A 27,437-nucleotide genomic window follows, 5' to 3' on the forward strand; every position below is an offset into this window, starting at 1 on the left:
GCTATGATTATTTGGGTCAGTGGTCTTTCTCTTCGAATCTTTGGGACTAACAGTACCTGACCCCTCATGCCAAGAGGAGACTAGAGGTTGAGAAATTCTTATCTGAGGAAGCAGAGAATATAGTGGATTCTATGGAGTAGCCTAGAACTGTGGATTTAGAGGTCACTTTCCTGAGCTTAAGGATATACACAAGATGGCCAGGATAGAATGGAGTACCCTTGGCCTGAATTCTCCATGCTTACCACCTTTATTCAGCAACTACAGGAGAAGTCCTCTCACCTCCCAGGAACCCCTGGCCCTCCACCATGCTCAGGATAGCTAAAGGCCTTCTTACCTCAAAGTAAGCCAATATTCCTCCTTCCCTTGTATAGGGACCTGGAGCACCAGGCCCTGTGGCTGGGGCCCCAACTCTGTTGTCTGATGAGGAGGCCAGGGTGAAGGAACGTCCATAGGTGGGCATGCCGAGGATCAGTTTGCTGGCAGGCATCCCCTTCTGTAGCCAGAGCTGCACAGCAGCCTCCTGGTAGAGAAGGAAGGCATGGTTAATCTGCCTTTACCTTAGTTCTGATTCTGATTCTGAGAATGGGGTTCTATTCTCCTCTGAGAATGGGGGAGGTCTCCTCTGCTGGACCCAAGGCTCTTCATATGCATCCCATTCATGCCCATCTTCTTTCAATCCCACCTTAGACTCCTAAACCCTATGAGAGAAGCTGCAAGGTCCAATAGCCAGATTCGGGGCTTTGGAACCAGGCAACTATTTCAGAACAAACAGTCACCCATAGTCTATTGTGTGCCAGGCTCTGTCCTAGAGGCTTGGCATACATCTCTGAGGAATGCAGACAGAATTTCCTGCCTCACTCAGCAAAGTGTTTAGAATAAAACTAATACAAACAGCCATTTGAATTCAAGGGCTGGGTGTGTGTAGGAACCTAGCAGATGCAACACAGGAAGTTGTGAGCATTTTGTCTGTTACCTATTATTGTCATAAGATTCACCTGAGAACAAGGTCGGGTCCTTGGGTCTGCATGCCCAGGGTTTAACCACCCACCTCTGAAGAAGGCATTTCCACAGTCATATGGTCTTTGGTGTGTAATCTTAGGCCTATCTATGGCTGGAAGAGACATGTAATCTCATCATACTGAGTAAGTATTGGAAGAAGTCATTCTTCAGGCCTAGACTGTGGCTTGTTTTCCTGGACAGGTAAAGGACAGTTTCACTGCATTGATTTCTTTTTGCTGGTTTAAGAATTCACCTGTGATCAAACCCCAGCTTTCTGAGAGAAAAACTTGGGTCCCCCTGTCAACTTGAATGACGCTTTAAAAAAAAAAATGTTTAAACAAGAGACTCCTCTGGCCAGAAGCAATCCTCCGACACAGTGCAGCAAGTAGAATACCTGTGGTCAAAGGGAAAGACCTCCTTTTCCAGTCCAGAGAACACCAAGCTGTGAGGCCTCCTCCCCACATGCCAGCCAGCCTTGTGTCTCCCACTTGGCTGAGCTACTTAGCTTCCTTTAAAACCCATGCTGTTTTCCAGATGAGGTGAGCAGTCAAGCCTGATGTGACTCTCCAGCCCACAGTAGGAACTTTGTGAAAGAGAAACAGAGAGAAAAATGTCCCACTCCAGCCAACGTAGAGATACAGGACTCCAAAAGCAAAAGGCATTCTAATTTAGGAGGCATGGTGGTGGTTTCTTAAGAAAGAGAAATGATCCAGTTATTCTCAACTTGTAAGCATAGACTGGGCTTATGGAAAGTATCCAGACTTCTCAGGAGAAAGAGTTGGGCAGGAAAACCCAACTGCAGTCTAAGGCTAGCCTGCATTGTTCTGAGGCTGGGTAGTTCCTTCTTGAGTAACACTCTCATCGGTGATATCAACTTTGGACAAGGGATGAGGATGTGAAACACGTGGGAACCACATTGGCTGGAGAGTCAAGTTCCAAGGAGGCTTCCCCATTGGTCCCCTGTGTGTCTGATGTCATTAAAGTGACTTGCTCTGTTATCTAACACGCTGCAGAGAAGAGAGGCTTTGCCATCTGGAGAGCAGGACAGAATAAAGAGAGAACAGGGAAACCCTGGTGTTTTACTTGCTTTTCCATTTGGGCTTGGGGTTCAAATGAGGCCACTGAGCAGGTCCGACTGGATGGAGGATCCCTGTCTCACCCGCTGACCACTTACCACGTTGAGCCCGGTGGCTGTCTCAGGCTCTTCTTGCCTTTTGTAGAGGGGGCTGTTGTGTCCTGTGGTCTTTTCCCAGGAGCCGTGAAAGTCATAGGCCATAAGGTTGATGAAATCCAAGCTCCTGCAGGAGGCGTAGGGAGAGGTGAGAACATGGGTGGGAGATGCTTCCCTCAGGGAGTGGGTGGGGAGGCAGCGTAGGGATGGTAGGCTCACTTCTGGCTCTGTTCGTGGCATTCTCCATCCCTCCCTCTTAGAGCAGCCTCATACGCACTGCGGGGTTGGCCATTGTCTTTGGTGGCCTCCCCCTACTTACCGTCCCTTCTGCACCCTCGGGTGCTTCCCATTCTGTGCATGACAGCTGGTTTGATTTTGCCATTTTGGAAGCAATCTAGCTCAGTGTTTCCCAAGCTTTTATTACACAAGTCCCCTGAGAATCTCACTGAAATGTAGGTGTTTGCTCAGCAGGCTATATTTCTAATGCCCCCGCCCCCGCACATGCACAATCTCTCTATCTAGCTGGCCTGGAACTCACTGTGTAGAGCAGGATGGTTTTAGACCCATAAAGACCCACCTGCCTCCACTTCCTGAGTGCTGGGAATAAAGGCACATGCATATCGTCATACTAGCTCTTAAGTGTGGTAAAGGCTGCAGCTCCACAGACCACACCATGGAGCTAACATGTGACCTCCCCTATTCTTGGAGATGCTTAAGGGCTTTGCTCTCCCTCTGTGCCCCAAAGGTATTCTTTCTTTACCAGTGAGTTCCCAAAGAAGAAAAGAACCACTCCACCCCCACCCCTGCATAAAAGATCTGTAATAATAGAGCAGCAGATACAGGAAACAGACTTCCCAGACACCTGGTAGCATCTGAAAGCCACATCTTTTTTTTGTTGTTGTTATTTGTTTGTTTTTTTCAAGACAGGATTTCTCTGTGTACCCCTGGCTGTCCTGGAGGAACTCTCTCTGTAGATCAGGCTGTCCTCGAACTCAGAGATCCGCCTGCCTCTGCCTCCGGAGTGCTGGGATTAAAGGTGTGTGCCACCACCAACTCCATGAAAGCCACATCTTGGAGGCAAAGATCTGCTCCATTTCTGGGAAGCTCAACCACCCTGGGCCTCTCCAGCCTTGGAGGACATGGGTTTTAAGTAGACGGCCTGAGACTCACAGAGCCATCTTGTCCACCTCATAGCCAGCATCCACATGGTCTTGCCCAGCTGGCACAGCTGCCGTCAGAAGGAGTCGTTCCTTCCCTGAGGTCTGGGCTTCCTCCTGGAAGGCCGTAGCCAAGTCCTGTGGTAGGAATTCAGAATGAAGGCAGAGGCAGGAGCTGGCAGGACTCCCCACCCTCTTACCCCCCCACCCCCACCCCAGGTGTTCACACTCTGGGGTCTGAAGCTGCTGCCCCTGGGGACAGAACAGCACTCAGACACTGTAGGGCCACCACCGAGTCACTTGGCAGACTGGGTGACTCTAGAACCACCCAGCCATACTTGTAGCAAGCCTGTGAATCTCTCTTTGTCTACTGCTGGGCTCCCACGGCTTCCTGGGTACTCCCAGTCAAGGTCAAGGCCATCAAAACCGTGAATGCGCAGGAACCTTATGGCCGAGTTGACAAAGATCTGCCTGTTGTTGGCTGTGGCCACCATATCTGTGAACCTGTGAAATGATGGAAGGGGTGTGACTGACTGGGCTAGACCAGAGGCCACTGTTTTGCTCACCGACGAGTAAAAAAATACTCGGGCTGGGCGGTGGTGGCGCACGCCTTTAATCCCAGCACTCGGGAGGCAGAGCCAGGCAGATCTCTGTGAGTTCGAAGCCAGCCTGGGCTACCAAGTGAGTTCCAGGAAAGGCGCAAAGCTACACAGAGAAACCCTGTCTTGAAAAACAAAAACAAACAAACAAAAAAACCAAAAAAACAAAGCAAAACAAAAGTACTCGGGATCCCAATCTTGAGTTTACACCAGGAAGGGCTCTAAGATGGCTGCCCCGAGGCTGCTGGGATATTTGCTGACAGGTTAGGGGCCTAGTTCAGGAAAGGAAAAAAAAAGTGCTTCCTAACCCCGAAAGTCAATGTCACCAGGGCTGCCCCAAGCTCTGTGAAGCCCCTGGAACTGTCTGACTGTCAATCAGAACTACCCCCACCCCTACTCTCCAGGAGATTCGGAGAAAAGGTACAGATGCTTGTGGAGCAGTTAGGGGGCAAGCAGTGAGACCAACAAAAACCTGGAACCTGGGGGCCCCCTGCTTGAGCTCCCTGGCAGATGAAGTGGAGGACTGTATGCTGGGCTTGTTAGCCTTTGCGCTGTCCAGAGATCATCTGAATTCTACATTGGCCCCAGGGACACCTTTCCCCCATCTTCCCTCTTTGGTAGACCCCCAAAGAATTCTTGATTCTATTTTTATTAACTTTTAACTCAGTTAAATTAATGGTGTTAATTCTTCGGTCCATGTCTCTGAGAATACCAAGCTAAAAACTGTAACAATGTTAATAAAAAAAAAAAAATGTGTTATTTTGGGAAGTTGAGTCATAGCATTCATTAGATTCTCAAAAGGTCTCATAGTCCAAAAAATATTTTTTAACTATATAAAGCTTTGGGAACTGTATATCCTAGATTTTTTTTTAGGAGATTTCTAGCTTCATTATTTTCATAAATAAGAAAATATTACAGAAGTGATGTAGTGGGTAGCCATCCCAGCATTGGCCTGCAAGTTCCAACCCCCATTGAGGCTTCGGTAATGGTCACGCCCACAAGGCGGGGCTGAGGGAGGAAGCTGAAGACCCAGGATCGAGAGAAGAGGTCTCTCTTGGTTCTGGGACCCTGGACGCTGGAGGTAGACCAGGCAGAGTTCTCCAGAGAACACTGCCGGACTGCGCCATACCTTTGCCAGACCCTACAATCTATCCCTTCATTTGTAAGTTACCCTACAAAATAAATCTCCCTTTTAACTACATGGAGTGGCCTTAATAATTTCACCAATAAAAGTGGACAATAATTTGGCAGCCAGGTTCAATCTCCATGACAAGATATCCCATTCAGCACTGAGAAAATGCACTGCGTGCTGTCTGGTACCCCTGGTCCTCTCTTCTCCCACTTCATGGAGGAGGAGACTGAGTCTGGAGCAGTCGGAGCTTTCTGCTGTTTTAGATTCTGGTCTTGGGATAAGACTGAATCTATGGCAACCTGGCGCCAAGCCTGCATCACTACCATTCTATCCTGATGAGGGGCCTAGAACCAGAGGGGAAAGCCCCGTGGTCCAGGACCCCGCCCCTTGTCAGGCTTTGGCCTGGCCTACTTTCCCTGAGGAGGGCTCTGCCTGCCAGTGTGACACATTCCCATCCAAAGGCTCTGCCACCCACTTGTCCATGTCCACTCACTTCTGGGTACCAAAGGTCCAGCCCCCGATGGCTAACAAAGTCTTCAGCTTGGGGTTCCTGAAAAGAGAAGAGATGTGCAAGGCTGTACCTCACCAGCTTAGAGGATTAACAACAGCTTAGGTGGGAGCAACAGTCGGAATAGGCCCGAGCATGCCCCTGTGTACACAGGCTGCGCTGAGTCCACCGGGGTAGATGTGGGTGACACAGAGGACCCTGTGTCTAACTGGGGCAGCACCACAGAGGGGTACATACACAGGGAACTCAGCAAGTAAGTGACCAGAGTCTTCAGAGGGGCTTTGTAAAGTAGCTGAAGATGGATACATTTTAGAGCATGCCCAAGAGGAAGGAAATTCCTCAGAGTAGAAAACAGTTCTGCAATCCCGATCTTAGATTTAAACCAGAAGGGCCCTTTAGGATTCTCTCATCCACCCATATCTCTTCTGTATAAGCACAGGTAAGCAGAGAGGGGGAGGGGGCCATGTGACCTGCTCAGAACCACACAGCAACACAGCAGGTCAATGGCAGGGTTGCCATGATGATGAGATTTCTGGGTGAGGGGGAGGGGCAATCTGTCCACCCTCCCCCTCCCCCCTCCCCTCCCCCTTAGGCTCACATCTTCTTTAGGCCGTTCAGCTCCTGGTAGAGAAGCTTGTCATTCCACTCTACAGAGCTGAGCTGGTGATTGTCCATTCCAGCAAAAGCATAGATGAGGTGGGTACACAGGCTGGGGTCTACATCCCTGGGTAAGAATCGAGCTGCCCCCGGTCGGTACTGGGCCCAGTTGGTGAAGTAGCAGACCAGTTTTGCAGCACAGCCTGACCAGTAAGGGGGGGGGGGGATAAAGAATGTCTGTCAGAAGAGCCCCTGGGGACTGGTGGTCTCTGCCCCAGGTAGACAGCGCCCAGGAGCGGCTCATATACCTAGGCTGAGGGCTGAGGGCTGACAGCTTGCTTTTGTTTGGGCTAGTACCTCACAGTTAGGAAAGCATTTACGCAGGTTAGTCACGGGCCACCTGTCAGCGGCAGAACCCTCAGTACCAAGCTCGTTACACCCTGTGCAAACTGAGGTTCATGAGCTTGGGAGACTTCTCAGGCAGCATGACCTCGAGAGGCTAGAGCAAGGGTGTTCAGATCCTGATCTCCTGATCCCTTGACAACCAAGGCCCGGAGTCCAGGTTCCTCTGGCCAAGGACTATCTGCTCCAGGGCCTGAAACCCAGGGCAGCCCTAGGCGGCCCCATCACAAGGCCCAAAGGGAGTTAACATGACATGTTCTTTTGCCAAAGGAAGAGAGGTGGAACCTTCCAAACACAGCTGGGAATACTTCACAATGCCAATTAAAATGCAAATGTCTGAAACAGTAGAGGGAGTCCGTTCCAGTTACAGGCCTTGGCTCATGTTTCTTTAATCTTCCATTAAATCAGTTTGCATTTATTTGTTATTCCTTGTAGAGAGCCTCCATGTATCAGTGTCATGGCCGAGGTTCCAGTAACGAGCCTATACTGTGCAGGAAGGGTAGCTTGTGTCTGGTGTCTTTATAACTTGTGAAAGGCTGCAGGGGAGGCCCTAGGCCCAGTGGGCAAATGCTGACGGTCCTTTGGAGGGCAGCCCTGAGCCAAGGCATCAGAGAGCAACAATGGTTGTCTTCAATCCTGCACCAGTCAGGACAAACTCTGGGTCCATCTCCTGTTCTGTCCTAGTCCATCTGGGCTCAGGGGCTTCTTCCTGAGCGGCTCTGGAATGTACAAGGCGGTATTTTACGCCAGGGACTTAGTGGAATGGTGAGGTTGATATCTAGGCCCTGGGACTTCCTTTTGTTCCTTTTTATAACCTCCCAATTGTCCCTCTCTGTGTGTCCAGTGTCAGTGAGAAGGTGGAGGAGGAGACAGGGGTGTAAGGAAACTGTGAGTGAAAATTAGTTCATGAAGAACCCAACCCTGAGCACACGGTCAGCTCCAAAAGAGAAGAACCTTTGCGTAGTCAACAGCTCTGACAGAAATGACTCAAGAATGGAGCTTGTGACGAGGGGTGTGTACGTGGATTCGTGAACTCCTCATAGCAAAAGGAAGACAGAGGAGACCAAGCCAGAAAAGACACCCCAGGGCCATGCAGGAAGGAATCAGGAGGCTCACGTGGAAGCTCATCTCACATCAGATGCTACAAACACATTTTATACCACCCAGTCACCATGGTGGTTAGATGAAATCATGCCCTCTAGCATGCCAGCCAACTGCTCATATAATCCAGCTCCCTCCTCTTGAAGTAAGGACGTTCGCCCACACAGTGTGTCTCTTAGGATAACTCTATGGCTGTTAGCTCACAATTGAGTGCTGACACAGGGTGAGCCCTGTTCAGGGTGCTTGCAGACATTAATTCCTAGTCCACACAAAGTCTTCTTATTGTGCTACACCGATGTAGCCTGGAGGCACTTGGGGCTTCATTCAGCTTTCGGGGAAATCTCTAGCCTCGCTACCTCCCATATGTGTTACTTCTATGGGCTCCTGCCTGATCCCTCTTGTGCGATCGAGAGGCGAGATGAACACCCAGTGCTACTACCATGCTTAGCATCTGCAGAATAAGAGCCCGAGAGGCCAGCATCCCTGGACCACTGATGCCCAGCAAGTAGGTGGGATGGGAAAGGGACCTGGGAGTCTGAGTTGCTGAAATGCCTGGGAGATCTCTCAGATCTTTTTTGTTTGATGTGGGAGCCCCCTTTCTGGCTCTCTTAGCTCCACACCCATCAGCAAATGCAAGCACACATGTCCTGACTGAGCTACAGGGCTGGAACCACAGGTCTGGACTTAGCTCAGAGTCTGTGGGAGAAAAAGTTTAAGGCAAGAACTATAGAAACTGTGATACATACAAGAAAGTGTGCAGATGCTGTGAGAACAGACATGGGAGAGTGGAGAGAGGAGGGCACAGCTGGTTCTACAGCCTGGAAGGAGTCAGCTAGCGGGTGAGGAGTCAGAAACCTTGGAAGAAGGAACGGTGAGCTTTTAGGAAACAAGGACAATTGCAGGGGGCTGAGCTTTCAAAGTTGGTTCTTCTGGTTTGGCAAGAGCTTGTGTGTGTGTGTGTGTGTGTGTGTGTGTGTGTGTGTGTGTGTGTGTGTGTGTGTCCATGTGTGCTTTTGTGTGTGCACATGTGTGTGGTGATTGGAATGGAGGAGTATAACAGAAACAAGGTGTTTGTGTGTATATATATGTGCATGCATGCCTACATGTGTGTGTGCATATGCATGTGTGTGTGTGTGTGTGTGTGTGTGCACGTGTGTGTGTAGTGACTGGAATGGGGGAGTATAACAGAAACAGGGCTGGGCTGAGGGAGCAAGTACTGGCCTAAAATACAGGTGTCACTTACCCCACTGAGCCATCAACAGAGTCGTCACACCTGATAATCCAAGAGAAGAAGCAGAAGTCAGGATGCCATTCTCAGTGCCATAGGCCCAGCTGGCAGAGCCAGAGTGGGCGCAGGTGGCCAAACAAAGTTGGCTTCATACAAACCAAGCTTTCTCCTTCTAGAGGAGACCCAGGAGAAAAGTGTTCATCTCCACACCGAGACCTGACAGCCAGGGGCTGTTTCTACCCAGGCTTGATCCCAGGAGTTGATGGAAGTTTTCCTAGCTACGAGGATGCATTAGAGCATGATGTGGATTTAGGAATATTGTGGGAGAAGAGGGGACAAGTGAGGTATGCAGAGGAAAAACATCTCTGTGGATGAGAGGAAAACCCATCCCAGGGCTAGGAAGAGTCCGTCTGGAAGGGCTGAGCAGGAGACCCCATCTTATGATGGGCCTGGCACCTGTCCCTCTGGTCCTAAGGACTCACATTCCTGCCACTTGCCACAAGCAGCTAAAAATGTTCCCAGCAGCCTTGGAGACCTAAGGCTGGCAAGATCCTTCAAAGAATTTGTTCCCACCTTTCTGGTGATCTTAGATTTTCTTTTTTATCTAAAAGGAAAAATCTGCATGAAATTTGCAAGAAGAGGCTGGGGAGATGATGATGTGGTTAAGAGCACTTACTGCTCTTGCAGAGGACCTGGGTTCAACTCCCAGCACCCACACCAGGTAGCTCACAACTGCCTATAATTCCATTCAAGGGATCTGATGTCCTCTTCTGACCACCGTGGGCACCTGGATGCATGTGGTACACATAAACTCATGCAGGCATCCATACATACACGATAAAATAAATTACAAATATATAAGAGAAATACATAAAATAATATTTTATTTTGTATAAACACCTAGTGTTCTTGGCCCCCAGGCTGCCTTCTTGGAGGACAAGCATTACAAGGTTAGGGAAGGTGACTGCTCCTTGGACCTAAGTCACAGGAGGGAAAAGACACCCAGTGCAGAGGCTCACGGATGGCATTTCCAGTCCAGTTAGGAGGCAGGGCCAGGTGGAATGAACCAAAGATCTCCTAGCTCCCTTGCTTCCTTGCACAGTATGAGGGAGCCACAGGCCACGCACATCCTCATGCACCATGGCTCTTGAGGCCCAACCCACTCTCCCTGTCCAAGACTACACACCTGCCAAGGCCATGAACTGCACCATGATGCTGGTTCCGGCAGATGTCAGCTCCATGCACACCAGCTCCACAGGTCTCACCCTGCTCTTATCCGAGGGACCTGCTGCCGCACAGCCAGGAGTGTTGAAATAGATGCCTGAGGGAGAAGAGGAAAGGGCTGCGGGAGGTAAACAGGGGGCTAGGATGTTCAGGGGCCTGGGTTGAGAAAACACAACCCATTGTTCTTTCGAAATCCTTGCTTGCTTCTCTGGAGCGATCACAGGGTGAAAAGTGGACTTTTGTGATTGCCAAATCAGGAGGCAGAAGGAAGAAATGAGAAGGGTGCACTGCCTTCCTGCTGGCCAAGCGTGACTCTGCTTTTTGTGTGGGTTGGCAGACACCGTGGGCAGCACCAAGCCTCATTCTGTCCAGGAGAAAACAAGGGGCTCCCAGGCCAGGGTGGCTGTGGTCTAGATCAGGTCTCCCAGTCTTCCACAGCCCTCTCTTGAACTTAAGTTCCTCCATATGTAAGATGATCGAAGAAACTATTTTCACAGTGTAATTCTCTACATGATACTAATTTGTTTTATCCATGACTGAGAAAATACCCACGATGATATACAGCAATTAAGATTTCAGCAACAGTCAAGACCTGTGCAGTGATAACTCCCTACAGCTTCTGTAATGAACTGAGACTCTGGAAACAACAGGTACTTATTTTGTCCTGGTTCTGAAGGAAGCAGTCTGAGATGAGTGTGGGGCGGGGCTGTGGCTTCTCTAGAGGCTTTCCTGGCCTGGGGCAGCACATTCCCGTTCTGCCTGCCTCCATCGCTCTTGGCCTTTCCCTACATTTTTGTAACTTCTCTCTTGCTGCCTCTAAGGACACCATCCAGTGTGGTCTCACCTCAGGATCCTTTCATTCTTTACCTCTACAAAGACCTTTTTTTGCAAAGATGGTCACAGCCTGGGGTTTGGGTAGGGATTTTATTTTATTTTTTTGGAATTTTTTATTAAATATCTTCTTTGGCATCTCATACATCTGCATAACGCATCCTGGTCCCTCTTTTGCATTGATTTTATTAGTTCTTTGAGAATTTCATTCACTGTATTTTCATGGTGCTTGCCCCTCCCAGCTCATCTCAAATTCACCTCTGACCTAACCAATTTTGTGTCTCCGCCTCCCCTTCCTCTTCCTCATCTTTTCTGTCAAGTCCATTTCCGCTGCCCCTATGCTCTTGGATGTGTGGCCTTCCACTGGGGCATGGACCACCCTTAAAGAAAACTGACTCTCTCTCTCCCAGCAGTTACTATTTGCCCATAGCTCCGCAGCTAGGGGTGGGGCTTTGTGCCCACCTCTGTTCTCTGAGCCTTTGGAAAAGGGAGTGTGATATAGCTGTTCCCATTCAGGGCTGAATAGTCTAGTCTCCTATTCTCTACATCTGGCCAGTCATGGTTATCTGTGTTAATCACCAATTACTGCGGAAAGAAACGTCTCTGATGAGGGTTGAGAGAGGCATAAATCTATGGGTATAAGTTGATTAGTACTGTCTTAGGGTTTTTATTGCTGTGAAGAGACGCATGACCATGGCAACTCTTATAAAGAAAACATCTAATTGGGGTGGCTCACTTGCTGTTTCAGAGGTTCAGTCCATTATCATCAGACGTGGTGCTGGAGAAACAGCTGAGAGCCTTACATCTTGTCAGCAACAGGAAGTCAACTGAGACACTGGGTGATATCCTGAGCATAGGAAACCTGAAAGCCCATTTCCACAGTGACACACTTCCTCCAACAAGGCCATACCCATGCCATCAAAGCCACACCTTCGAATAGTGCCACTCCCTATGAGATTATGGGGACCAATTACATTCAAACTACCACAAGAGCTATGTCCATTTGGTAGAATAACAGTAGTAGGTTCTCTTCTATGGCTTCTGACCTTTCTAGACACAGGTTCTTGACACCAACAACTACCAGATCCCGGTTTCATCTTGTGGAAGAGGCCTTAAATCCAATTGGTTACTCTAATGATACCCATGCCTCTTTTGCCCCAGTGGGCATGTCTTTCAAGGCCAGTGGTTATTGTAGCCCTGAGTAGCAGTGGGATAGGATGGACAATTACTTTTCTCCTCCAGTGGCATACATAGCACCTTCCAACACTGTGGAAGCTCTCCAGTAGGGGTGGAACCTTGGTGAGTGCCATGCAGCTTGATTTATCCATGTCCCATGACTCAGGTGAGTGGTGTCTTCAGCAATAGGGCCTTACCATCAAGTTCCAGAGGGTAACCAAGAGCGTTCGGCAGTTGCCTGCAATGTTTGGAGGTCTATGGGACCTTACTGCCCAACATCTCTGACAGGGGAAACCTGTTCCTGGTTCTGGGCTTTTTATTTCTTTATCTGTGGTGTCTAGTAGGGTTTTTTCACTATGTTATAGGGGGGCTCCACTTAAATTTCGTGTGGAAGCTTCTACAGTAATAATGACTGTATTTCTGCAGCAATAAAATCATTTCCATATGACTTTTTCAAGGGATCTTTAGTGTTACTTTTCCTTCCCTGTATTCCCTCCTTTACCCTGCTCTCCCATTCCCTCCCCCATTTAACCCTTCCCTTCTTACCATCCCCTTTAATGCTCTGTGCCACCGTGTTCTAGCTCTCCTTCCTTGAAATCCCCCCATAGCCTTTTTAATAATTTCCTGACCTCTATGGCTACTCCAAACCAAAGACACATATGTGAAGATTTATTCACAAGTGAGGGAAAACATGATGTCTGTCTTTCTGGGTCTGGGTTACCTCATTCAGAAGGATTGTTGTTTAGATTCACCCGTTTACCTGAGAGTTTTATCATTTCATTTTCTTTAACATCTGAGTAATATTCCATTGCATAAATATACCACATTTTCATGATCCATTCTTCAGTGATGGGCACCTAAGTTGTTTCTGTTTCTTGGCTACTGTGGGAATAGCTGCAGTGAACATGGGTGAGCAAGCATGTCTGGAGGAGGGTAGAGTCCTTTGAGTATGTGCCCAGCAGTGGTATAGCTGGATCCTGTGGTGAATCTATTTCTAGCTTTTTGAGGAAACTCCACACTGTTTTCTATGGTAGTTGCACCAGTTTGTACTCCCACCAGCAGTGAATAAGTGTTCTCTTTTCTCCATATTCATGCCAGCATTTGCTATCAATTTTTGGTTTTTCTTTATAATCTTAGCCATTCTGACTGGAGTAAGAAGAAATCACAAAGTAGTTTAATTTGCATATCCCTGACAGCAAAGAATTTAAAAGAAAACATTTCTGAGCCATTTGTATTTCAACTTCTGAGGGTGGTGATGTTTTGTTTGTGATCTAACAAATAAAGCTTGCCTGAAGATCAGAGGGCAAAGCCAGCCACTAGTTAGCCATAGAGACCAGGCAACTTTGGCACACACTTTAATCCCAGAACTCGGGAGGCAGAGGCAGAGGCAGACAGATCTCCATGAGTTCAAGGCCACCCTGGGCTACACAAGATTGATCCAGTCTAAAAGAAACAGAGCCAGGCAGTGGTGGCACACATCTTTGATCCCAGCACTTGGGTGGTGGAGACAGAAAGTGATATGGCTGGGCCAAGAGAGGAATATAAGAAGGGAGGAGATAAGAGCTGAGAACTCTTTCAGGCTGAGGATTCAGTAGAGGTAAGAAGTCTTTCTAGTGGCTGGCTGCTCTGCTTCTCTGATCTTTCAGCATTTACCCCTATATCTGGCTCCAGATTTTTATTAAGACAAATTAGGATTCATGATACATCTGAGAACTCTCTACTTTATTTTATTTTCAAAACAGGGTTTCTCTGTATAACAGCTCTAACTGTCCTGGAATTCACTATGTAGACAAGGCTGGCCTTGAACTCACAGAGATCCATCTCTCTCTGCCTCCTGAGTGCTGGGACTAAAGGTGTGTGCCACCACACCTGGCTTCTACTTAGTTTTATGCCTCATCTTAAACTGGGTTATTTTCTTGATGTTTAGTTTTTTGAGTTCTTTGTGTAGTCTACACAATAATCCCTGGATGTATAGCTGGTAAAGATTTTTCTTACATTTTGTAGGCTATCTCTTCACTCAAATGCTGGTGTCCTTTGCTATACAAAAAGTTTTTATTTTCATAAGGTCCCATTTATTAATTGTTAGCCATGATGCCTACATTACCACGATCCTGTTCAAGAAGTCCTTTCCTGTGCTGATATGATGTGAGGTATGCTTCTTGGAGGCAGCAAAAAGATGGATTCTGTTTTCTAATCCAATCTGTTAGTGTCTTTTTGTGGAGGAATCAAGACTATTGTTGAAAGATATATATGAATTCCTGTAATTTTGTTTTTGTGTTTTCTAGGATCTCTCAATCCGAAGAGAATTATAAATACACTCAGCCAGGTGGTGGTGGTGGTGGTGGTAGTGGTGGTGGTGGTGGTGTTAGCAGTGGTGGTGGTAGCAGTGGCGGCGGCGGCAGCGGCAGCGGCGGTGCACACCTGTAATCCCAGCACTTGGGAGGCAGAGGCAGGTGGATCTCTGTGAGTTCGAGGCCAGCCTGGTCTACAAAGCGAGTTCCAAGATAGCCTCCAAAGCTACAGAGAAACCCTGTCTCGAAAAACCAAAAACAAAAAACAAAAAAATACACTCAAGAGGTCACAGGGCACAAATAAACAAGGCCAAGATAAGCAATCAAAAGATACCAGAGCCCCCCATCTCTCTTCCCATGTAGAGGGATCAGCATATACATCACCTGTCCTATGGTCTTTCTTCGTTTATTTGTTATATCTGTAGCCAAGATTTTCAGGAGGTCCTCCAATCAAATCTCATCTCTATTAACTTCGAAGGAATCCATAGCTTTTTCTCTCCTGTGAAAACAAAAGCAAAACCTCTCCCCCAATGCAACATATTTTCTGACTTCCATGGTGAAGTTAAGATATTCTTAATAAATAGGTTGGTTTAATTTAGCAGTTTCCATAGTCAAATGCCTCTCAGCAGCTATTGCTTTTTGTACATTAGCATTTAAAATTTTCAAAGTCAGCAAAACACCATACACGGTCCAGATACCCTGTGTATTTTCCATCATTATGTGGCTTATTTTTTTTATATTACTTTACTCTCTCTTTAAAGACTTTATTATTTTTAAACTATTTTCTATGATTGTCTATACCTATTTTCTTTTCTTTTTTCAGCATCTAAGCACATTTTTAAACATACTGTACCTTTTTAGAGGTTTTATGTGTCTGGACCTGGCTTCACTAAGCTCCTGCAGCATTCCCTGACCATGTGAAATAAATGAAAACTGTCACGTCAGCTGCTGCATGGCTCAGCCTAGCATATGGCACTGGCAACTGGCAGCCTTGTCTCTGTACACCAAGCCTACCTGAGAGACCTTGGTCACCAGGAAGCCTGGCCAGTAATCGCATTTGACTCTGTGTTCCAAACTTTTTTTTTTTTTTTTTAACTTTCTCAGGCCTTATGTGGATATACATGGCTCAACGTTGGGCACCAGGTGAAATGATTACCTAAATTGTTCAGTGTAATAAAAACTTGGGAGTCAGAAATTGAGATAAAGACCTGATATATCCAATGAAAGTGGAGAGTGGAACCTCTCTTCACGTTTTTTTCCTGATCCACCAGCCCTGGAAGCCCCCTGGAAATCCTCTCTCCTTCTTTTCTCCCTGTCCTCTCTTGAAGACCTCCTAAGTTCTCCAAAACCTCTAAGACCGATCCCAGTCAGCCAATCACTGACTCCATCCTCTGATTTAAGGTGGCTTTATTGGCACAGTGGATTGGCTGTATGAACAATTCTCCTGCCACTTCTCTTCTCTGAGAATCCACCAGTAGCCAATAATTAACTCAGCAGCCTTGTGATCCTCTCTCTTCCCTGTTTGATTGATGACAAGCCCAGTTTCATGCAGGTCCGGTGGAGGCAACTGCACTCCACAGCCTTCTCCCTATCTTCCAGCAAACGCCCAACCCCCAACACCCCTTTTGTAATGTTCTCTGAGCCTTAGAGGAGTTAGAATGAATGTCCTGGTTAGGGATGGGCATTCACTCTTCACTTGCTCTTGGCATCAGGAGCGGCCGTGAGTCTCTGTATTGACTGATGTTCATTGGCAAGAGAAGCTTCTCTGATTAAGTCTGAGATTAGCTTTTCCGTTTTGTTTTGTTTTATTTCAAGACAGGATTTCTCTGAGTAGCCCTGACTGTCCTGGAACTCTCCCTGTAGCTGGCCTTGAACTCATAGAGATCCACCTGCCTCTGCCTCTGGAGTGCTGGGATTAAAGGTGTGCGCCGCCTCCGCCGCCGCCACCACCACCGCCACCACCACCACCACCACCACCACCACCACCTGGCTCTGAGATTAGCTTTTATCTATATAAAGGTAAATATGTAGAAAACAGTTTGGAGCTATGGCAACTCAGCTACACAACAGCACTAGATTGTCCCCTAGGGCCCAAGACTTTCTCAGCCATGGGTTTTTTAATTGGATTTATAGTATCAGTAGCTCCAATGCAAAGAGCCATTTAGGGAGCTCACCATTTAATTCACTGCAGGACCGTGGAGGGTGCAGATTACCGATGCTCTGTGCAATGTCTGGTGTGTGCATGGACTCCAGGGTCCCCAGGGACAGGGGTACATCTACAGGACTTAGTGTTTGCCTTAATGTGAGTAGGCAGATGGCCAAGAGGTGAGGTTTGATCCCAAATGCCATTGCCACCTGTGCACCTGGGCTGGCTAGTTTTTATGTCAACATGACACAAGATAGAGTCTTTTCAGAAGAGGAAATCTCATTTGGGAACGTGTCCACAGCAGACTGGCCCTCGGGCAAGCCTGTGCTATGTTTTCTCGGTTGATGATTGATGTGGGAGGGTCTGGACCACTGTGTGCCATACATGATCAGGATGCTATAAGGCAAGCAGGCTGAGCGAGCCACGAGGAGCAAGCCAGTAAGCAGCACCCCTCCATGGCCTCTGCATCAGCTCCTGCCTCTGGGATCCCGGCCTGTTTGAGTTCCTGCCCTGACTTCCTTCAGCGATGGATTGTGATGTGGAAGTGTAAGCTGAGATAATCTTTCCCCCTCAAGTTGCTTTTGGTCATGCTGTTCCATCATGGCGGTAGAAACGCCAACTAAACACCTCTAGTGAGTCCCTTAGGTCACCCAGCTCTGCTTTCCTCGCTCATCAAGAGAATTCTTCAGAGGAGTTCTGTGAAGGCATGGCAGGGAAGCTGGTATTCTTCTTGTTTTGCTTAGAGGCAGGGTTTCACTTTGTAACCAAGGCTAGCCTGGAACTCACTATCATCCCGTCTCAGCCTCTGGAGGGCTAGATAAACTCTCTCTAAGGTGCCTCAGAAGTTGACCTTGGTACCCATGCGGTGCCTTTGTTAGTGTTTCTGCCTCCACTTAGGATCCTAAGATTGTCAGAAGTGCCTGGAGTCTGTGGCTGTGGGTGGGAGGGGGAAGGCTGATTGGAGGGAGGGAGGGAGGGCAGAGAGGAGGGCAGGGAGGAGAGCTTCCCTAGGGAGTTTTCTTATCCCTTCACCTCTGTGGCAGACTGTCTGGCAGCTTCATGTCACCAAGAGGATCTGGTAATGGTGTCTGGCTGCAGATCTGCTTGAGTGTCCCAGTGTCCCAGGGCTTCTGCATGCACAGCAGCCACCGTTAGCCTCCCCAGCCATCATGGTTAGGGCAGCTGCTCTTTTCTGTCTTAATTGTTGTTTTCTTCCCCTTTTGCCCTACATCACTTCTTCACAGGAAAGTGTATAAAACCTGGTTAGACAGCAAACTGTCTCCTCTGAGCACCTCTGCAAGCATCTACCATTGTTCTCGGGCTCCAAATCATGTCTTCTCAATATTCAGATTCATGTCTCCTTCCCAGGACTCCTAAGGCACCCACTGGAGAAGGCCTGGTCTCCAGACAAGTGCCTCAAAAAAAGCAAACATGTCCCCTGATTCCTCAAACTCATACTGGCCACTCCAAGTGGCTCGGATCTGTAATCCCAGCACTCTGAAGACTGGGGCAGGAAGTTCACACAAGTTTCAGGCCAGCCTCAGCTACATAATGAGTACAAGGCTAACCTGGACTATGTGGTGAGACCCTATCGTAGATAAAATAAAACAAGCAACAGCCCCACTTGGAACTTCATTTACATTAAAACAAGGCATAGAACCAGGTCAAAGGCTATCAATGTTACTGCTCAGAACTGGAATTTTGGTTGTTAAACGAGTCGTACCTATATGTGTACATGTTTACACACACACATGCATAGACACACACACACACACACACACACACACACACTCACACACCAGGAAGCAGCCCATCTTTCCAGCAGGGACAGAAACTTCATGAACAATTCTGCATTACATTGAGTGAAAAGTAGGCAGGCTGGGTGCTTCTGGAGAACTCTGGGTAGATAGGAGACAGAGAGTCACAGCTACTCAGGTGACTGTACATCTCTCTCTCTCTCTCTCTCTCTCTCTCTCTCTCTCTCTCTCTGTGTGTGTGTGTGTGTGTGTGTGTGTGTGTGTGTGTGTGTGTGTGTGATCTAGAACGATCTGATGGTCAGACATCAGAGAATAACAAGTCCCTGGTGGGGGCTGAGTGTAGGGGGCAGGCGGAAGGCCAGAGTAGGCAGAGCAGTGGAGGAAGGTTCCCGGAGAGAAACCAGAACGCCACCCAAGTAAAAGGGTCTCAGTCCCCAAACCAGGTCACCCTCTGTAGAAGAGAGATCTTTGGCACCTCTGACACACTCTTCACAACCCCAGCTGCCATGCCTTTGTTTCTAGGGAAGCCCCCTTAGTCCTTAAATCTCACAGAGAACTCCCATGCCTTGTCCCTCCCCAGTCTGTTACCTCACACAACCTTCCCCAACTTCTACTTAACTCTTTTTGTTTATAACAGCAAAGAAAGCTCCAGGGTTTAGATAGGCAGAATGGGGCATCCCAGTGGACTCCCCAAGAAATTACTTTGGGGGCTTTAAACCCTCTGGGTCTCTCATTCCTCCCCCAGGAGCTCCTCCCTGAACAAATGCAAACACATCTAGTGTGGAACAAAAGGAACCTTCCAGACCAGTCCCCAGTCCCCCTGCAGAGCAGCCCCCTCTCTGATTAACATCCATCCTAGCTGGAGCAGATGGTTAGTGGAAATCTCCTCTCGCTGTTTCCTCCTCTGTAAGATGGAGGCGATCTTGTAAAGCGGCAATTAACGAGGCAATTCCACATAGTTTATCTGATAGTCAAAAGAGGTTTATTTTGGGGTGACTTACAGCCGGCAAAGGGGTCTGTTACAGGATCCAGGAGAGGTGAGGCACAGTCCAACGCAGTTCTCTGGAGAACTCTGACTCCAGCATCCAGCATCCAGCATCCAGGATCATGAGGTAGCCAAGAGTGAGCACATACGCATCTCAGGTCTTAAGGGGTCCCTGTCTGGACCACATCCAGGGTGGGGACAGGTACCTAGCAGTTACCTGCTGCCTACTAGGGGTGGTGTTTCAGGAGTGAAGCAAAGACAACCACCTCTGCAATCCTGTCTATTTGATCAAACCAAATGGACCAGGTGTGAAAAGGCTTTGTGCTTGGCCAGGACGCCGTCAGGTCTCTTTGAGATGCTGCAGGTATGATGGCTGGTGTCACACTGTCCCTACCTGTAGTTGGGTGGCCACACCCGGGCTGGTCCTTACACTCTGTATGCAGTCCTCAGGGATCATCATGGGTGAGCCCTCAATGAATGTCCCTTGACTTCTTCTTCCCACATTATAGTTCTTCCCCACAGCAGTAAAAGGCATCACCCAAGGTGGCCAGGTGTTACCAGCTGCCCTCCCTCCTGTCCATCTCCTCCATCTCCACACTGGTGTCAGCAAGCACCCTGCACACCAACAGGACCTCTCGGCCACTTTCCCTCCTTCCTTTCTGCCCTCAGAGCAGCCGGGGTGTTCTTTGAGAGATTTTAATCAGATCCTGCCTGGTTTAGCTCTTGCAAGACTCCCCCCGCTGGTCTCCCATGAGACTTAAAAAAGACCACCTCCTTGGTCTCATCTCTGGAAAGTTCCGAATAGGCTCTTCAAGGAGGCCTTCACACCCGCCACTTCCCGGAGTGTCCTTCCCTGCCATCTTCACACACGTCTCCCTATTCAGGCTTTCCTTCAACATCCATTCATTCATTCACTCATTCATTCATCCACTGTTTCCCACCACCAGAATGTAAACTTTCTCTTATTTACTTATCTCTAGTGCCTAGAGTATTTCTCAGTGGGAGTTTAATTCATATTTGTTATATGAATGAATGAATGAATGTGGTCCACTGTGATACAGTGAATAACAAGAATGTGTGTTTGAACCCTGCCCCCAGTTCCCAGCACAGAGCTCCTAACCCTCTGATATTGCCTAAGAGACAGAGGCTGAGGATATTTGGTCTTTGTCCTTAATTTCTGACACAGAGTTCCTGGTCACTTGGGATTTCCGGGTGACAGGACTGTTGCTTGCTTTAGTAAAACTTTCCTTAGTAGGCTCTTGTATGGGGATTGGTCACCAGAAAAACAGTCATAACTGGAAGCTTGCAGTGTTCAAGACCATGGTTCATTTATGCACAGGAAATTCTAATTCCCATTAAGAAGACGTAATGAGGGATGGCAAGATGGCTCAGTAGGTAAGGCACTTGCCGCCAAGCCTGATGACCTGAGCTCGATCTCTGAAACTCACATAGTGAAAAGAGAGAGAGCCAAATCCTGCAAGTTGACCTCAGACCTCCACATGAGCACTGAGGCATGCATGCTCTCCCCAAGTGTAATAAATAAGCAGAAATGATGCCTCAATATATTGTTATGGGGAGAAAGTTGTTTCCACTGGGCATGCAGACTGGAAAGTTTTCCTCTACCTGCTCCTGAGTCTCTGAGGTACATAATGCCATATAAATCTACCAGGATGGAGCAAATCAAGGATGGGGCTGAAATGCATACATAATGCCATATAAATCTACCAGGATGGAGCAAATCAAGGATGGGGCTGAAATGCACACGAGATCTCAGCAAGTGTTTGGGAGACGGAAGTGGAATGGACAGGTGTGTGTGCGGCTTAGCAGATCTAAAAAGGCTGAGTCCTCAGGTTACAAGGAGTGGCTGCGGGCAGCATGAGCACTAAATGCCGGAGCACCTGGAAAGCGCAGGAGTCAGCAGAGCTTGAAAGTGGGCTAAAGGTCATGTGAGTGAGCTGTCAGCTCCCCAGATCTTCTCTGCCCGCATTAAACGCCAGCACAGAGCAGTTGTGGAAGACCCTGAGAGCACCTGGTCTAGCACAGGGTGGAGGGCTGGAGGGGCCTGTGACGGATGCTGGACCAAAGGCAGAGTCAGGGAACAAGGAAACCAAAGGAACAACTGCACACCAGCCCATACGCTGAGGCCCAACACCTTACCCTCCACTGTGCCCCCAGAGACCCAGGGGGAGGGGAGAAAACATTCACTGCAGCCCAAGTGAAGAGTTGCCAAAGCTGTAGGCTACTGACTCACAAATGGCGTTTGTGAGACCCTAACGGAATAGCCCTCTCCTGCCACCCCAGTGGGGGCACCTCACTCAAGCCTCCAGATTCCAATGACCTTGGTTGCCTCTGGAAGAAAAGCTGGATCATCAGATATGTGAGCAAAGAGTCCCAGAGAGAAGACAAACACACAGAAAGAAACAACTTGGGGGAAACCAGAGTGGTAACGGTGAGTGATTCTGACTTCCTGATCTTAAACAAGTGCGCTCTGCTGGCGGGGGTGGGGTGCGGTGGGGTGCAGTGGGGTGGGTAGAGTAGAATATTATTTTAAGGTATGTGACTTTTGTTTAACTCTGTGAAGCTGTGTTACTGTGCCTGTCTAAAACACCTGATAGGCTCATAAAAAGCTGAACGGCCAATAGCAAGGCAGGACAAAGGATAGGCGGGGCTGGCAGGCATAGAGAGAATAGATAGAGGGAGAGATCAGGGAGGAGAGAACTAGGAACCAGAGAGAAAGGAGGAGGACCCAGGGACCAGCCACCCAGCTACACAGCAAGCCATGGAGTAAGAGTGAGATTTACAGAAGTTAGAGTACGGGAAAAGCCCAGAGGCAAAATGTAGATGGGATAATTTAAGTTAAGAAAAGCTGGTCAGAAACAAGCCAAGCTAAGGCCAGGCATTGAGAATTAAGAATAAGCCTCCGTGTGTGATTTATTTGGGAGCTGGGTGGTGGGCCCCCAAAAAGACTGAAAAGAGTAAAATACCAACAATAATGCGGGGGGGGGGGGATTAGAGGGGGGAAGGTGGGGAGTGGGGGTGGGGGGGGTGGTGGGTGTCCCTGCAAGCGCCAGTGAAATGATCTGCAAAGAGGCAAGAAGGAAAACGCAGTTCAGCTGGACTTAGCCAGACTGGATCAAACTCCTGGAGTCTGATGCCAGGCAGTTTGTTGTAGGCATATTTAAGCACAGTTCAGTTTCAGGGGAGTTTCCTGGTGTAATACAATCCCTGGTGCACAATGAGGCATAATTACATCGAAATTCAACTCAAAGTACATGTCATTTCTTCCAAGAGGATGGGTTCTGGAGATAGGCTACATGTATTAGCTGAAAGGCCTAGGGAAAAGTCTGGCCTGGCCTCAGTCATACTGCTAGCATAGAAGTCATCAGATTAACATCCTCGTTTTCCCTGGTGATCTGTGGGCACAAGGACTCTGTGCTCCCAACACTGCTCACTAACTATGGACATATGGTACTTCATTATTTAAAATTACTTAATACTGTCAGGCATGGTGGCACATATCCTTAATCCCAGCCTCCTGTACTTGGAAGGCAGAGGCAGGCAGATCTCGATGAGTTCAAGGCCAGCCTGATCTACATAGCAAGTCCTAGGTCAGCCAGGGCTGCATAGTAAGACCCTGTCTCAAAACAAAACAAAATGCCTTTATTCTAATCAGTTGGCATAAAAGTTGGGTCAAGCAAGATAAATTTTTAAAAATCTGCTATACAACTTTGCAGTTATAGTTAGCTATTGTGTATTGTACATGTACTGAGAAGATCGATCTCGTATTAAGTGTTTTTATTGCAAAAAAAAAAACCACCCATATTATGCCTATTTGTCAAACATCTTCTAGGTAAGAGTGCAGCAGTTTGCATGGGAATGGCCCCTGTAGGCTGATATGTTTGAATATTTGATCCTCGGTTGGTGGCACTGTCTGCCTCCTGTTTGAGGTGCTAGTTCTTAGCTGCCACCGTATCTTTGTCCCACCATTATGGACCCTAATTGCTGAAACAATAAGCCTTATTAACTGCTTTCTTTATAAGTTGCCTTGGTCATGGTGTTTTATTATAGCAATAGAAAAATAACTAATAAAGAGTTTGGTGCCAGGGAGTAGAGTATTGCTGTGACAGACCTGGCCATGCTATCTTTTTGAGGAATGTGGAAGATTTTGGACTAAAAAGAGTAGTTGAACTCTGTAAGCATAGCTTAATGGGCCATCCTAGTAGGAGCTTGCAAGATAGTCATGCTCAGAGTAATGTGGTCTGTGGGCCCAGTTCAAGAGTTTTTATAGTGGACAGTAGCAACTGGGTTAGAGAATGTTTGGGGGATATTTCGGCAAAGAATGTGGCTATCTTCTGCCCTTGCCCTAAGAATTTTCCTGAGGCTAATTTAAAAGTAATGGATTGGTTTCTTTGGCAGAGGAGATTTCAAGACAGCCTAATGTTGACTCTGTTGCATGGTCATTAGTAATCACTCTTATTAAGGTCTACAGTGAAAAAGAGCATGTAGGACAAAAAGAAATACAAAATGTACAGTTTTAGAAGAGAAAGAGCACTAGGAAATTAAATGTTGGACCCAAGGTGTGATGGTTTGAATGAGAAAGGCCCCCATATATTTGTATATTTGAATGCTTGGTTCCCTAGTTGGTAGACTATTTTGGGAAGGATTGGGAGGTGTGTCCCAAGGGGTGGACTTTGAGATTTCAAAAGCCCAACCAGGTCCCATTTTTCTCTCTATGCTTCTTCTAACTTGTAGACCAGGATGTAAGCTCTTAGATTCTGTACCAGCACCATGCCTGCCTCCCTGCTGCCATGCTTCCTACCATGATAGTCATGGACTAACCATCTGAAACTGTAAACAAGCCTCTGATTAAATGCTTTCTTTTACAAGTGGCCTTGGTCATGGTATCTCTTCATAGTGATAAAACAGTAGCTAACATATAAAACTTAAGCTAAAAAGAGATAAGACTAAGAAGAGGCCTGATTTGAGTTGGAATAAGGAGGTATGCCATTGGGATAAAAATCCCATCCAGCTAAGATTTCAACTTGTAAAAGGAAAAGGCCCAAGGAATTTCCTGCTCCTAAAAAGCAACAAAACATGAATGTAGCTACAAGTGTGACTCGGGGGGACAGCGAAGCCTGGCAGCAGCATCCATGTGATTCTGGCTGTAGAATCACGAAAGAGTAAATGGTGGTAGAATCTTCCTCCAAGGCTAAGAAATACCACTGAGGCCAGGAAGCAAGCAAGGCAAGCCCTGCGCGAAGGCCCTAAAAGGGTTAGAGGCCATGAAAGGCCGTGCGTGAAGTTGTGAAAGTGAAGTCTGGATTGCATTGGAGACCCCAAGATGTTAGAGGTACCAGAGCCATGAGATACCTGCCAAGGAGAGCTGTACACACTGAGTGGGACCAGAGAGATATATTGTTCAGTCAACCAAGCTGGAAGGGTAGAACCATCAAAGCTCTTTGGCATGGGACATGGGGTTACAGGATGTGCTGTGCTGGATTTCAGTCTTGCTTTGGTCCAGGATTTCCTCACCATGCCCCAACCCCTCCCTATCATGGTGACCAAGTGCATTCTGTGCCATTGTGTGTAATTTGCTTTTAATTTCTTTAGGGTTATAGTTAAGAGATTGCCCGAATCTCAGACAAGACTTTAAGACTTTGGGCTTTGAAATGGTGTTGGGACTGCAAGACTAGGGGGACCTTGGAAGCTGGACTAACTGCAGTATGATATGACCATGACCCTAGGGGGCAGGGAGTGGAATGTGGCAGTATGGATGAGAATGGCCCCCAAACACTCATATATTTGAATACTTGGTCTCCAGTTGGTGGAACTGTTCGGGAAGGATTAGGAGCTGTGGCCTTATTGGAAGTATGTCACGGGGGACAGGCTTTGAGAGTTCAAAAGATGGGGGCCATCCCTGGTGTGGCCTCTGCCTCCTGCATGGGGTTTGATCTATACTTTTATTTTATGTGAAGGCATGTTCTGCCTACATGTGGTGTTAGGTTCCCCGGGACTTGATTACAGACAATTGTAAGCTTCCTCATGTGTGCTGCATGTGGTTTGAGGTGTGAGCTCTCGGCTGTTTTGCCACCATGCCTTCACTATACCATCATGGCCTGGAGCCACAAGCTCTATTAAACACTTCCTTCTAGAAGTTGCCTTTGTCCCAGCAATGGAAAAGTCACCAGTGCACAGGTGCTTGCCAGGCCTTGGAGACTGTGTTAGTCCACTTTGGATTCCTCCAGCAGAATGCCTGGGATAAACCCACTCAAGTGGGAAGGTTAATTTGGGCTCCCGGTTTTGGAGGTTTCGGTCATTTGGTCCTTGCTGTTTGGGATCTGTGGTGAGCTCGTACACGGTGGTTATAGGCATGGTAAGGCCAGTTCATGACTACAAAATTAAGCAGAAATAAAGAGAACAGTGACCTATGATCCCCCCAGGGCATGCCAGGCCCTACAGATGGGCTCTGTCTTGCCTTTGGGGAGCCGGGAAGTGAGGGGTACACTAAGAAAAGCCCTTGCAGAGCATCTGATCTTTGGGTTTCCTCGGATCCCTCTCAGAAGTGGTGCACAGGTTTCTATTTTTGTACCTGCCACCCACATCCCGTCTGCTGACTCCCTCTAAGTACCCAGCTTCCTCTCCAGGACTCCCAGAGAGCACCATGGGACGTCCTGCCACAGGCTCTGAACTGGGCTCCACTGAGCCAGCATCACACCATATTCTCGGCAGCCTTGCTGAGGGCTCTTACTTCTAATGCCGGGTATTTGAGTTTTCATTTTTTCAAAAATTAACATTGCCAAAGGTTTGTCTGCTTCATTCATTCACCCTTTAAAGAAGAATACTTCATTTATTTACTAATTTATTCTGCAGTTTTTAATTGAGTTTTAGTCATTGATTTTCGGAGACATAGCTCTGGCTGGTCTGGCACTTGTTGGTGGTAAACAACTCAGGTGCCTTTGCTTCCCAAGTGCTGGGATCACAGGTGTGCACCACCATGCCTGGCTTGATTCTGCAATTTTTAATAAACTGACAGAAATGCTTAAATGGGAGGGTGACAAATTGCTAGAGGTTGGGTGTAGACTACCTTGACAGTTAAAAACTGCTGGGGGTGGACACATTCTTTATACATTTTTACCTCAGAAGTCCCAACAGCTCTTACCCTAAATGTGAGAGCTGAAGTTAATGTTTTAAGTACTATGCCTAAGATCTATGAAACCCTGATCTGCAAGCCCCTTGCCTAAGGACAGATAGTTCCTGAAATGCTGGAGGCTGTTTATTGGAGATGACAAGTCACATGTTTTCATTCCCATAAACACGTTTGTTTGACCCATTGTGCACCGGATGTGCTTGATCACATGTGGGTGAGAGGTTCATGGGCAGGAAATACGTCAGGATGCACACTTGCCCCTGATTGGACCTGATGGGAAATGTGATTTGTGGGTTTGACCTTTTTAAGCCCTTGAAGAATGTGACTTGGAGCCATTTCCTGGGAACCTGGATATGGGCCTAGCCAGAGCCAATCCACCTGGCCAGAATTTAATTAAAGCTTGCTTCAAATTTGACTTTAAACCATGGTAGTGGTCTTATTCTCGAGTGGGGGGAATTAACAGTGTGCACTACTGCTTGTGGATCAATTCTGCACTTTCCAATAAACGCTCAGAAATACTTAAATGGGAGGGTGACAAATTGCTGGAGGTTGAGTGTAGACTACCTTGACAGTTAAAAATTGCTAGGGGTGGGCACATTCTTTACGTTTTACCTCAGAAGTCCCCAGCTCTTACACTAAAAGCTGGAAAAAAGGTTCACTCCACTATTGGCTATACATGAGAGTGGAGATGAGCGGGGGATGGGGGTTGGGGAGGTGAGGCAAAGGGAAGTGGGGGGAAGGGAGGTGGTAACTTTTAAAACCTATGGAGACCGCCTTCAGTACAAAAGTGTGTCCTGCAGGGACATTTCGAGCCTTATCTCGTCTGGGGAAGCAACTGACCGATTTCTTGTCTCATGAAAGGAAACAGGAAAACTAAGAAAAGCTTTGGATAGTCATAGCTCAGAGACTCGGGATCATGAAAAACTGAGGTTTCACCATAAGCTTATAAGTCAACAAGTGGCCCTTCCGTGTAACAGTGAATCCCA

The 27,437-nt window shown here is 47.7% G+C and overlaps 1 protein-coding gene across 1 annotated transcript in view; it reads right to left on the reverse strand.

Moving 5' to 3' along the window:
* Positions 1-27,437, reverse strand: part of Chit1 (chitinase 1) — a 73,108-nt gene that overhangs the window by 2,720 nt on the left and 42,951 nt on the right. Inside the window, exons 2-9 of the mRNA XM_036201977.1 lie at positions 10,160-10,215; positions 8,910-8,998; positions 6,165-6,366; positions 5,552-5,608; positions 3,666-3,831; positions 3,341-3,465; positions 2,174-2,297; positions 335-520 (exon numbers count right to left, since the gene is read on the reverse strand). Of these exons, the coding sequence (XP_036057870.1) occupies positions 335-520; positions 2,174-2,297; positions 3,341-3,465; positions 3,666-3,831; positions 5,552-5,608; positions 6,165-6,366; positions 8,910-8,998; positions 10,160-10,215 (1,005 nt within the window). The remainder of the gene's footprint in view (positions 1-334; positions 521-2,173; positions 2,298-3,340; positions 3,466-3,665; positions 3,832-5,551; positions 5,609-6,164; positions 6,367-8,909; positions 8,999-10,159; positions 10,216-27,437) is intronic.

This window comes from Onychomys torridus, chromosome 11 (genome assembly GCF_903995425.1).
Source record: "Onychomys torridus chromosome 11, mOncTor1.1, whole genome shotgun sequence".
NCBI lineage: Eukaryota > Metazoa > Chordata > Mammalia > Rodentia > Cricetidae > Onychomys > Onychomys torridus.